Here is a 13,958-nt window from a genome sequence, read left to right on the forward strand (position 1 = left end):
TGTCAAAAGACTGTTTTTGGATCGAACATGGCCCGTGTTAAAATAGGCTAAACTGACACGGGTCGTGTTCAGCAGTCAACACAGCCCGTGTTGATTTGCACTAAACTGACACGGCCCGTGTTCAACATGGTCAACAACTTCTTCTTGGTCAAACATGCCCCGTGCCCACTTTTCAGTGTAAATCCAACACGACCCGTGTACTCCTCTGACTCCGAATCCAAACTTCATTTTTCCAACTTTTCCGTTCTTCACCCGATCATCCCGAAATCTTCACCAATGCTTCTCGGCACTTCCCAATACGTGTTCTAACCTCTGGTTTACCTGAAAAACCCATAAAAGTGTGCAAATAAGGTTGTTCTAGATACTAACATGACTTTTATGAAATGCAAGAAAAAATGAAAGATAACTATGCTAAATGGATGCACAAAAGGGACTAAAATGTGTGCAAAAAGATGCATAAAATGCACCTATCAATCACATTTCTTACATTGTGTATTAGGTTGGGTTTGCCAGTCCCAAGCATGGGGAGCATGGCCGTCTAGATCAGGAATACATTTGTAATATCTTATTTAGAGACTTGTACTATTTCTTCCTATACATAGACATTCTTGTAATTGTTTAGATGTATGTCTGATTGCCATCTTCCTTATCATATCAAGTGAAATACAATTCTCCTTATCATTCATTTTTCTTGTTCATACTTTGTTGTTCATCATTTAATGACTTGTGTTTGATTGCAAATAATGTTATGATTAAACAAGTATCTATTTAACTTGTTTATATTTAATGTTGTATTTTGTTGTTTTGTTTCCTACTCAATTATGTTATCCTTTATTGTTGAGCTTTTAAAAAGATCCGTGAGATTAACTTAAATTCCGCACCACAATCTCTTTATCATTAAGTTCTTCTCTCAACATGAAGACATATTTGAAAAAGACAAGATTTTAATTAGTTGATTCAATCCTTAATATTTTAACAAATTAATATTCAAGGCTATGATCCAATAACGCAGTTCGAAATAAAGAAAAAGGATGTCGTAATCTAATAACAAATTCATTTAAGGTAGATAACGCACTTTACCAATTTCAATCGATTTGAAATTCCTAGATCATTGAGATTCATTGAATCTTATCAATGGCATGTTTAATTTCAGATTATGCTATTCAACTTGTGACTATGATATTGTTGATCACAAATAAGATATGAATAACCATGCAAACCCGCTTGACAACCCCGAAGTCTTTTATCATCTTAAATTTGATGTGCCGGTAAACCACACACGCTCCATTAATTAATAATAGTTTTCGAGTTGTTCCATCATAACAACTTTATAGTACCAAATTAATGTCGTGGTTAACCATACACGCTCCACCAATGACTCATAAAGATTGATGTGCATTTTCATGGATTAGCATATATTTTCACATTTTCCTAAAGTAACTAATGTGGGATTTAAAAAAAGTTTGTAGTACTTTATAGCATTATACTTTTAATGAGGTTATATCCTATCGAACCCGTTCTACTAACGACCCTCCACCACATATGAGAGCGGTGGGCGAAAAGGACACCCATTCAACGATCATTTTATAATCTGTTTCCTTATACCTTATTTATAGCATGATATCCTGAACGAGACATTCTAATGATTCGACTAACTCATATCATACATATACTATTAAATATTTAATATATAAGTATAAGGGTGTACTTTAAACATTTTAAAAACAACAAGGTTTAGAAATTAATTATTAAATATTTTAATTTACTAATTATTTAACCCAATTAATGATTTTAATATTTATCTTTTAATTAATAAATTAATTAAATATAATTAAAACCATTAGGATAATTCACAAATTCAAGATTTAAGATATCTGATTACCAAGTTAAATATTTAAATTGTATACAATTAAAATAACATTAACTAAAGTAATTATCCTAATCAATTTGAATTTTAGAAATAAAAATTCGCTGAATAAAGGTTCTTCACGATGTGGCAGATAACTCTCCACGTTGTGACAGAAGGAAGAAAAACGAGGATCAAAAAATTGTCACGACGTGGCTGAAAGATCCCCACGTCGTGACGCTGCTACATACGATTCTACAATCTCCAATTTGTAAGTTCAACTCATGCACATTTAATTGTTAGACAACCTAATGCTCTGATACCACCAATGAGTTTTACATGTAACAATGCGGAAAATCCTTATATTCTTAAGGGTACATATAACCTACTTTGATATATGTCATAACACTATTGAAGCAACATACTATTGAACAACAAAACTTCTAAACCCTAGTATAAATCGAAATTCACAAAAAATTACATACCTCTGATTTGTTATTGTAAACAAATCTTTGATTCAAATAAGAGCAATCCAAAAGTCTCTTTGAAAACAAGCTCCAATTGTGTGTGAGACTTTAATGGGTTACACCCACAACACAAGAACCCTATAAAGATTAGGAGAGAAGGGAGATAGGATCAATTTTCGGATCTCGTATTGAGGAATAGAGTGTAGGGAAATTCCATGGTATAAGACTCTATTTATAGGTGATTAGGAGACATCTAGAAACCATAATTTGAATATAAAATAATATTATCTTAAATAAGACAGTTATCTAGTTATCTAGTCCTCTGTTCAATTTTTGAACAATTACAACTTTAGTCCTTCAACCTTTAATTAATTCTAATTAACATATAATTAATTCCAAATTAATTCTAATTAGTTATAAATTAATTATAACTATTTGTAATTAATTTATTAATCATATAATATAATAATAAATCATTTACTTCTTTTCTATAATCAATCTAAGCAATTTCTTGGTTATGAGGATAACCTAAAAAGAAATTTACTTTTATTTATCAACATTATATCAATTTAGTTAGGACCTTAGACACTTTAATCCAACATTATCACCTGTAAAAAGAGCGAGCAAACCGTTAATCTACTAAATGAAAATGAATCAACACTTGACATTTTAACTAAGTACGTGTTAAAAAACTAGTTGGTAGTTGGAAGCTAAAATTTTTATTTATTCAAAAGTGTTTGGTAAAAGTGGTTAGTTTTTAAATGTGTAAAATTAGTTAAAAACTTAAAGTCGAATTTTTTTTTTTTTTGCATTCAAGGTTTTTTTTTTTTTTTTTTTTTTTTTTATGCATAAATAAAAACTAAAAGCTCCTATTGCAAAACAAAGTTTTTTTTTCGAGTTCTTTTAAAAGGTAAAAGTTAAAAATTTTTAAAAACTTGTAAAGATTCGTGCTAGATATGAACGTCCTAAAAAGACACTTGTAGACATCCAAAACGCTTGGAACTCAACTTTTGATAGTTGCAAAATATATTTATTATCAACACACTTGTAGAAATTTCTCGATAACATGGGAAAATGCCAATATTAAGAACATAAATTCATTCTATTTTGAACATGTTTCAAAAGTGCATTTAACAAAGTTGGGTGGTCATACAGGAACACCACATCATGAGTCTGGTTTAATGTGCACAAATTAAGAGTGAAAGCTCTCTTCCCTGTAATTCTCCCATCTCTTGATTGGCTAGGCCATTTAAATGCAATTTCTTTTTTTTTTTTTTAATTTTTATTAAATTTTATATATATATATATATATATATATATATATATATATATATATATATATATATATATATATATATATATACACAAAAAAAAAATTATATTAAAATTTACGGTTTTTAATCCCTACAAAGAGAAACTGAGTACAAAGACTGGGGGTGATTATTCTTTTTAGAGAGGTTTCGATCTCAGGTCTTCGTGACTAGGTGTCATGCTGTCACAAAGATACTCCGTTGCACTACTGCGATACTACCATTCTAAAAAAATCTCTACAAAGTGAGTATAAAATTTGTCTAAAATATATATATTTTTTAAAATAAAAAAAAATGAAATGAAATGAAAGATAACTATTTCCTCGGTTTTGAAAAGAAGAGTGAGTGAAAAGTTGATGTGACAGAAAAATAAATAGTGAAAATAAATTGATGATTAATTGTGTTTTTATCTTGTTTATAGTTCAAAGTCAATGCATGGCCAACAATTGTGTATATGCTTTCTTTTAACCATTTACTTATTTTCAAAAGTTCTATATGTTCAAATACATATGGATGTCGTTACTTTGAAATTGGGAGCTTTTAGGTTTTTGTCAAAAGCCTTAATCGGAGAATGGTCGACAACCAGGGAATGGAGGGATGAGGTTGGTGGACCACTATAAAATAATAATAATAGCTATATTAATACTAAATGAAAGATTTAGGGTAAGAGAAAAATAGCCAATTGATAATGATTTATTACCTTCTAACAAAGTTAAATGAAGGGATTAAAACCAAAAAACGGCCCTTAAAAAGATACAAACTTACCGATCATATTTAAAATTTACTCCAATTAATATTTCCATTTAAAGCACCAACGACAATCTCACTTTGTTTAAGCTCTTGCAAGTCGACAATAAGTTGGGAATTGATTATTAAAATAGTGAATAATGGAAAAAGATCCATGAAAGAATTATGAAACATGTTGTAGGTTTTTGAAGCTCCAAATATACGCATAATCAACGTTTTAAATCATTCTTTACGTAATGGATTAATAAATTAGTTGTAAAACCTGTATATTATACGAGTTGATTAAAAAGAATATCACCATATAAACATTAAATATTTTTTAAAGTTAAGTTTTGAAATAAATACAAACGGAAATAATTAATAAGGAAGTAATTCAATTTATACTAATAAAAACATATTGACATATTATAAATAATTGTTCTTAATCATAAATTTCCAAAGACTTTTTTGAATACAACATTAAATGTGATATGTTAAGTTTACCTTCATAAATTAAGGTAGATTTTAATTTGATGAATTATGTTATCTTTATTTTGGGATGTTATATATGTGTTTCCAACTAAAACTAAACTTTTAAAATTCAAAATTAATGAAATTAAGGTCCTAAAATGAAAATGACAATATCCAAATACAACATGCCTCATATCAAAGAATTAAAAAGCCATTATGCAATTTATCACCACCAAGTATTGCATTATCAGTTCATTAATATCGAAAATTGAACACGACATTAGATAACTTATGACATTCACATAACTTAAAACATTCATCGAAAATGTAAGAGGACATTTGAAAACTAACCATATTTAAATAAATTAAATGTAGTTTGATTAAATTTAGGATGCTTAAATTAGAAGGGGTTCATGCTTAAATATAATTATCAATAGGTGCATTTTAATGAAGATGAAAAAGAACATATGAAATATTAATTACTTTAAAATTCTAAGAAAATAATATATCAAATTGAATGAGAAGTTGACATTTGACAAAATAGATATTAATTTATTAGGATAGATTTAATCCATCTACAAAATCCTAGGGAAACCAATTCTAGTGCATTTTTGAAACAATTTGTAATTTGGATCGTTTATATGTTGTAATTTAAACTTCCTAAATTAATTTTATTTTTATCATATGTTTCTATTAAATGCTAACGAGACCTTGATGTACAAACACCAATCTCTTACTATATAAAATAAAACTTGGTGTATTTGGAGGAGTTAAAACGAGAGGATATTTCAAAATACCAAGTTATCTCCTACTATTGTTGCTGATAATATAATAGATATGGTATTTCTTTGGTGTAAAGATAGGGGGACTAAGAAAAATATCTGGTGAGGGGATTGGGCAGTCTCTTCTTTTTTATGTTTGTAATTATTTGAACTATGTGTTGCTTTCTTTTTCGTTGGCCTAGCATCTTGCTAAGCTGAGGTTTTTAATATATTTGCCGTTTAAAAAAAAACCTTTTATATATAACATTTAGAAAAGGGATTAAAATAAGATCAACATATAAATACATATAATTAGATCATACAATATTAGTCACGTAAGGAAGGTTGTAGGGTGATGTGGGACCCTCCTTATGCATAAAGACAATTTCCAAACACCGTAATCATGATGTGGTGTGATACTTGCTAAGATGGCAACAAAGGAGATAGATTAGACTATTTAGTATTTCCTCTTTCTCTTTCTCTTTCCTTCCTGTGTTTTCTCTCTATCTCTCTTCTTTCATTTTTAGACTATATATATATATATATATATATATATATATATATATATATATATATATATTAAAGTGGTGAGTGGAGTAAAATATGTTTTCTAGGTTCAGTGGTGTTATAGGAGGGATACAGTGAAAATAAGATGGTTGTAAGAACCTTGTGGAGCATACGTAATGGCCAAAGGACTATAGTATATGGTGATAATACCTAATATTTATACATTTGATAGAACTACATTATATTATGGCTCGACATCATTGTGCACAGGAATACGACGGTGAGGTAAACTATAATCTTCCTCCGACCACCACCTCTTTTGTCTACCATCACCACCACCACCACTCATTCTTTTTTCTGCAATTTAAAAAGGACCGGGTAATAATATTAAACAATTATAATCAGATGACTATATATATAATTAAAAATGTTAGAAAAGCCTTTACTTATTGATTTTTTTTTTAATGGAAACGACATCATAAATAAGAGTTTTCCATTAAAGCTGTTTTAGATTGTATAGTTTTCATTAATCATCTTAGAGTTTTAACCATTTAATCAGGATAAAAACAAAACGCAAAAGCTCTTATAATTGAATACTTCATATGGTTTTAATTACGGACTTTTTCATAAAAGAAATCCAAAATATACAAATGTTTCTATTATTTATTCAGTTATTCTAATATCGAATGGTTAAAAATCATGAAACGGTTTTCATTGAAAACATACAAATCTTCAATGATTTTTTGTAGAGAACTTTTTTTTACAATGACTTTTCCAAAAAAAAAAAAAAACATCTAAAATATAAGACTTTTTACAGCGCGCATATATATATATATATATATATATATATATATATATATATATATATATATATATATATATATATATATATGCCCTAGAGATGGTAATATCCACATGTTTACTACTTTAAGTTGTAATAATCACTTACTTTTTGTAGCTAGTTTGTGGCAAAATTGTGATTATTTTTTATTTAACTCTTATATATATCACATAACCACAAAGACAACAATTTCGACACATTTACCTGTAAAATCATGACGTAGCACATGATCCATAGCAGCAATATTTTGACATGTATGAGACATCAAACAGAGACATGTGATTATGGCTATCTTGAAAACCTTCTCCATGCAAACCTAAACATAAATTCTGTGTTTTTTTGCTGTGTTTAATGATGTGGCTATTTGTATACGAGGTATGTCCACTGTTTGGAACATGCTAGTCAGCTAGTGTTCTAGTCTAGCTACTTCCAATAACCTCGGTTAAAGAACCAAAATTAGTGTGGTTAAATTAAAGTTGTGAGAAATTTCTAAAGTTTTAATCTTTTTGTATGATAAATTGATAATTTAAGCTCTAGAACGTTGGGTTGCGGTGTTTCTTTTTGTTCTTTCTGCGTCTTCTTAATACAGACAAGAATAGTTGTTTAGTACTTTGATGTTCACTTGATTAAAAAAAAGCAAATATTTCCCCATTTCCAAAGATAATATATAAGATCATAAGTTTTCTTTATAATATAAATCTCGATTACATCCTATACGAGTACAGTGACTATAGTATAAGTAAGGGATAATGACTTGAAAGAGTAATGAACTTTTGATTTTTGTCACATTTAGTCACTAAACTTTTTTTCGTTATCTATTTGCCATTGAACTATTGAAACTGTTCACATTTTACCCTTATGACCGGCTGTTGCCGGTCATAAGGGTAAAATGTGAACAATTTCAATAGTTCAATGGCAAATAGATAACGAAAAAAAGTTTAGTGACTAAATATGAACAAAATCGAGAGTTCGTTTCCCTGTAAAAAGTTCAATGACTAAGGGGGTGTTTGGCTTAGCTTTTGAGAAGCCAAAAGATATTTTAGAAAAAGATAGAAGCCAAAAGATGTTTGGCAAACCAATTTTAAAACCTACTTTTTGATTTTTGATAGAAGGAAAATCAACTTTTTGGAAAAGTCAGGAAAACCTGAATTTTTGCAACTTTTCCAAAAAGGACTTTTGGCCCTTAAAAAGCTAAGCCAAACACCCCCTAAATGTGAACAAACTTCCTCTTGTATTATGTTTTAGCAAATTATTTATTTTTGTTAAATTGTAACAACATTTGTTGATAAAGAAATCTATGAAATAAAAAAAAAAACCCCTGAAAATATATTTAAAAAAAAACAAAAAACCAAAACCGAAATAAAAAACCAATGGTTTGAGATTTTCCAAAATAAAAAATCAAAATTTCCAATCTGATTTTGGTTTTACAAAAAAATGAACCATTCTCACTGATGTGAATTATGACCATTGGTTTGGCATGCGAAATTTGTGACATCCCATGAATATGTAGTTACAACATCGTCTGAACTCGTAATTCATAGTAAGGGGTTAGAGTATCATCGCATGAATACGTAGTTACAACATCGCTTGAACTCGTAATTCATCACCTACAAGTTATGGGCCTGCTGGTGTTTCCACTGGGTTATCTAGAATAGTCCGTGGTCACCATCTATACTCTGGTAGATGACTACATCGTCACATTGTTGGTTAAGGTTATGGTATCTCCTTTCATCCTACATCACATATTCATCATCATCTATTTACCTAATTATCATCACCTTTCTATCATCACCTATCTCTCATCATTTTATTTTATCACACACCAACTATTTCATCTACCCATGTTTCATCCGCAACATATTTGTAGATATAAAATAAATATACCGTTTAAATCTTTTAAAACATGTATAAAATCGTTCATCCAGCATAGACAACAAGTATTCAAATAATATGCACACATAGCACGTAATTTATATAAAATACTTCATATCTATGTGTTAGATGAAAGTAACTATATATACTATAAAAATACCATAAATGCTTCCTAACTTCGAACCCCAAGGTTTACTCTACTAAAACTTCATATTCTCGGCTCTCTGAACCTAGAAGGGTCCAGATCTATCACACCAAAACGCTCAAGATAGCTCTTCCTCTCACTCTACACACTCAAGCTCGCTAGGGTTCTCACTTATGGGAAAGGTAGTCGCAATTGAAGGCCATAAGTGCCTTTAAATATGGCTCGGGCCCAAAGATTTCGGGTTTCTGCCAATAGCGCGGACTCATCGAGTCGCCTCACCGACTCTTCGAGTCCATTAATTAATCCGAGTCATCAGTCGCGACCTTACTCGACGAGTTGAGGCATCAACTCGTCGAGTCTCTCTTCTTAACTCAAAAGAAAAATACTTAAATTATGATACCTGAAAATCCGGATGTTACATTTTGTTTTTTTTATTTCATAGATTTCTTCATCAACAAATGTTGCTACAATTAAACAAAAATAAATAATTTTGCTAAAACATAATACAATAGGAAGTTTGTTCACATTTAGTCATTGAACTTTTTAGAGGGAAACAAACTTTCGATTTTGTTTACATTTAGTCACTAAACTTTTTTTCGTTATCTATTTGCCACTAAACTATTGAAACTATTCACATTTTACCCTTATGACCGGTAACAGCCGGTCATAAGGGTAAAATGTGAACAGTTTCAATAGTTCAATGGCAAATAGATAACAAAAAAAAGTTTAATGACTAAATGTAACAAAAGTCGAAAGTTTGTTACCCTTTCAGGTCATTATCCCTATAAGTAATGATATGTGTACATAATGTTTTTTTATTTATTAGACTGAATATATATTAAATGATAATTTTACCCTAATAATTTAAAAACCAAATTCGACATATTTGAAGTTTTTAACGATATTAAGCAAAGGTTATTTTTGGCCTAACTCATTAAGTCAAAAAGAAACAATCATATAAAATTATCTAGACTAAATGATTCTAAGTCGAAAACAACAATTATTATGGAAATGCAAAAACATTATAGAGAAAATATTCAGGAAAAATTCTCAAATATCAATGCTCAAGTCTTGTTAAAATTACATAGTTTGAATAAAAATGGGGAAAAACTCAACCCAGAAATTATATAAAAAATCTCAAGGGGCTCTGTCAAATGGCTTTGTATCATTATAACAAGTCTCCCACACAGCTTCCATTGCATCCTTAGCAGCTGCTTCTGAACAATATGGATTGTTGGCTAATGACTTCATTACCCTTCTCCTCACACACTCCTTTATATATCAAATAAAAATAAAAACAGGGTAACTTTTTGAAATTTTAATAAGCAGATATTAATTACTAATAAAAAATAAACTTACTTGTTCATGGCCTCTTATTTTGACAAAACCTCGCAAGAGTTCCCTTTTATAGTGGCAATCACCACTGAGATGCCCAGCTCGAATCTGTTTATAAGATAGAAACAGGGGCAAAAAAGGAATAAGATTTTTAATGGACCGATTAAGATTTAAGAAAGAAGATAAGAAGGATAAGGATTCAGACCTCACTACAAGCATGATGAGCACAATTAGTCCAATCCAAATTTGCAGCTCGACAGTCATCATATGCATGAATTAGTTCATGGATAACCACTTGATTTACCTCATCTTGAATGTTCATGTAATTGCTACATACCACTATCTACAAATTGCAGCATATATGCGTTTCAATTGTGTAAATCAAAAGGAATAATTAGGGCAATCTAATGGATATACAAGAATTATTATTACCCCTTCTCCGCGAACATAACCACCACTCATCTTTTGGTCGCAATTGACAGCCTTGATAAAATTGGACGCGATATTACATCCACTTTTCTCCAAATGCTCCCGTAAAAACTTCACCGATGGAGCTGATGATATGTATGGCGGATTCAGTGATTACGATGCAAAAATTATAAACCCTAAACACTAAGAATCTGAAAAAGGTTATGCGGAATTACTTCTAAGGCTTCTTTGGATCATAGTCTCGCACTCCTCCACCGTCATGCCGTCCTTAGCGGCGGACGAGAAGCTGTTGCCGGAGGGGGGTGCAGAAGCGGAATTGGATGCTGCTGCCATTTTGTTGGTTTGGTCGTTGAGAAGCAGATGCCGGGTCCAGTCGGGATAGATCCGGTTGCAAGCGGGCCTTATGTTGGGTCAGTTTGCATATGAGAAGCTTTTCTACTTGGGAACACAGATATGGAATCAGTAACAAAAGAATGACACCAACCAAAGAACCCTAATGCCAGAAATATCAGATGAAGAATATCAGTTTGACGAGAAGAAGAAGAAGACGAGATTGACTGTTCTTGGTTAGAAATACGAAGACAACTAGCTCTAACTATACGATAATCTGATGCATTGAGAAAAATTGCTCCAATTATATAACGTACAAGACATCATTGATTTGGGGGATTTGTGGGATAAAACATAACCATAACTATCTGAATTAACAATGAACTGTAAGCACATCTCCAGAATAGCAACAAAGTAGATAACTGATCAAATTGGTTCAAATCTTGATAAAACATCAGCAAGCAAACTCAATAATGGGTAATAAACAACTCAATAATTGGTTCAACTTTGCCAGAAAACACTTCTATCGGATCAAAACTATATTGATTCCGAGTATACACCTGCTATCATATTTCATAAACAATACATACCAATATGACTTGAAATATGCATATCAAAATGGTGGGGCTGGCCGATTAGGGCTGAGTCATGGAGTTGGCTAATAAACAATATTTCAAGCGGTGATCGATTGACAATTCCAAAAAAGCAAGATAAATTGAAAACCCTAAAATTCTACACACTACCTGGTGTGATATCCGAAAAATGGTGGGGCTGGCCGATCGTCCTATTAGGTGGAGGGACTGCGCTCCAACGATGGTCCGATTAGGGCTGTGAGTCGTTGGAGGAGACGGTGACAAGCAGGCGTTGGAGGGTAGCAATCGTCGGAGAGGGGTTGGAAGGAATAGGATTCGTGAGAAATAGAAAGAGACGAGGGGGCGCAGGGGTAAAAACGAAATACGCGTCGATGAGGGAGCCGGAGGGCTTCGTTGTCGGCGGCAATCTTAGAGACGGCGATGTCTAGATGGGATGACCGGAGAGGATGGTGAACTGTGGAGGGTTGTAATTGGAGTTTTCAGTGGCAAGCGCCGTTTGTGAAGAAGAAAGAGCAAAGAGGAGATAAAGTATTTGGGCAAAAAAGGGAATGCGCGTTGTTTTTATTTTTTCAGATATGTATCTGAAAGTTTTTTGAGGCAAACTTATAAATTCAGAGGCATAAAATAATATGCAACCAAACAGTTTTTATCTGCTCTTAATTCAATTAAGAGGCTACCAAACAGACCCTAACTACAATTTAACACGAATTCATGCGCATTGTGCGTCACATTTTAAAAATATATTTTAGAATATTGAAAAATATATGTTTATAATAGTTATGTTATTGATATTAATTTTGACATAATATTTTACACTAATATATATATATATATATATATATATATATATATATATATATATATATAATCTTAACTATTTTAAACAATAATATTCATCGACATCAACCCACCTACCTCATTAATAAAATTAAATATAATTATCTATTTAGTATTATTTTTAAAGATTGTTATGATTGATTAATTTAAATTTTTACTTATGTAATTATTTTCTAATTTCATTAATGGTGTTTATTTAAAATACAATCTATTTGTAGCTCTCTTTATGTAATTTATAATTTGATGTTATTGTTATTTAAAATTATTGTTCATTAATTTTAAATCACTTATTATTATTAATAAGTTAAAGAAGACTTTTAAGAAACACTTAATATTATTATTCAAATATGAAACATATATACTAAATAATAAAGTGATAAGATTGACAATTTGAATTTCAAAAGAGACTTGTATGGATAATATGACATCCATGATTTTTATAATTTTATTTTTTTTTATTTATAACTATTGTTCGTTAATTTTAGGGATATATATAGTAAAGTCTCAATATTTTCATCGATTTGACAAAAAAGTCTTAAATTTTATTTTTTTGACAGTAAAGTCCAAATTACCGGCAGTTTTTGACACTTTTACCCTTTTTTCCCGGTTAGCCAGTAATTAAGAGTTTTTTGTCTACAAAATAAAGTTTAGGACTTTTTGTCAAATCGTCAATTAGGACTTTACTTTCAAAAAAATAAAGTTTAGGACTTTTTTTGTCAAATCGTTGAAAATATTGGGACTTTAGTATATATATAATTTTTTTTTTGTTAGAAATTTAATGATATGATACTCTTTAAACATAAGAGTTATTGAAACATTCTCTAATCAGCTAGATCATATTGAAATCTTGATAAAACATCAACAAACAAACTCAATAATGTGGGATTGTCAGTCTCGAATAGATCTATTCACAAATCTCATATCTGGACTGCTAGCTACAGTTAGGCTGGCACGCCTGAGATGTACAAATGTCATTTCACTCAACGCCTGAGGAACGTTGGAAAGGTCACTAGCCATACCAAGCATGATTATACGACTCACATTATGTATAAATCACCTTTAGTTTACCAACCCGGCTTCTTCAACAGTTTTATTTATACCAAATAGAACTAAACACACTATGCATACTGGCCGAGCCAGGGTTTTTCAAAACCGAATCATTTATGCTACGGTTTTACATATTAAATATTTATACTTCATGATTAGCTTTAGCTAGTCACATGAGGTAGTATTTTAGCATATCACTACGGTTTTTCAGAAACGAACATTCATGGTTTTATACGAAATCGATAACGCTACGTTTTTCACTAAAGAAAATATCGGATTTTCTTGAGACCACACAAACATTTCGGCTCGCTCATCAACAAGTTTTTCATTACAAATTACTGCTTATGAACTCACCAGCTTTATGCTGATATTTTTTTTCGAACTGCTTGTATTCTCAAGAAATCAGTAGACAGGTACTTGCTGGATTTTCGAGGAACTGAA

The 13,958-nt window shown here is 30.7% G+C and overlaps 1 protein-coding gene across 3 annotated transcripts; it reads right to left on the minus strand.

The window, feature by feature from the left end:
- Positions 1–9,982: 9,982 nt before the first annotated feature.
- Positions 9,983–12,203, minus strand: LOC145097930 (Ku70-binding family protein). 3 transcript variants are annotated; one of them, XM_079035604.1, is made up of 6 exons: positions 11,784–12,203; positions 10,926–11,145; positions 10,714–10,835; positions 10,487–10,624; positions 10,306–10,389; positions 9,983–10,218 (listed from the first exon to the last, which is right to left on the minus strand). In XM_079035604.1, exons 2-6 carry the CDS (start codon positions 11,041–11,043, stop codon positions 10,084–10,086), a joined length of 597 nt encoding a protein of 198 aa, XP_078891730.1. In that variant the 5' UTR covers positions 11,044–11,145; positions 11,784–12,203; the 3' UTR covers positions 9,983–10,083. The 3 variants fall into 3 exon arrangements, with proteins under 3 accessions (XP_078891730.1, XP_078891729.1, XP_078891728.1); XM_079035603.1 differs by having other exon boundaries at positions 10,926–11,148; XM_079035602.1 differs by having other exon boundaries at positions 10,926–11,203.
- Between the last annotated feature and the right edge of the window lie 1,755 nt (positions 12,204–13,958).

Source organism: Lactuca serriola, chromosome 4 (assembly GCF_051521515.1).
Source record: "Lactuca serriola cultivar US96UC23 chromosome 4, Lser_US96UC23_V15, whole genome shotgun sequence".
NCBI lineage: Eukaryota > Viridiplantae > Streptophyta > Magnoliopsida > Asterales > Asteraceae > Lactuca > Lactuca serriola.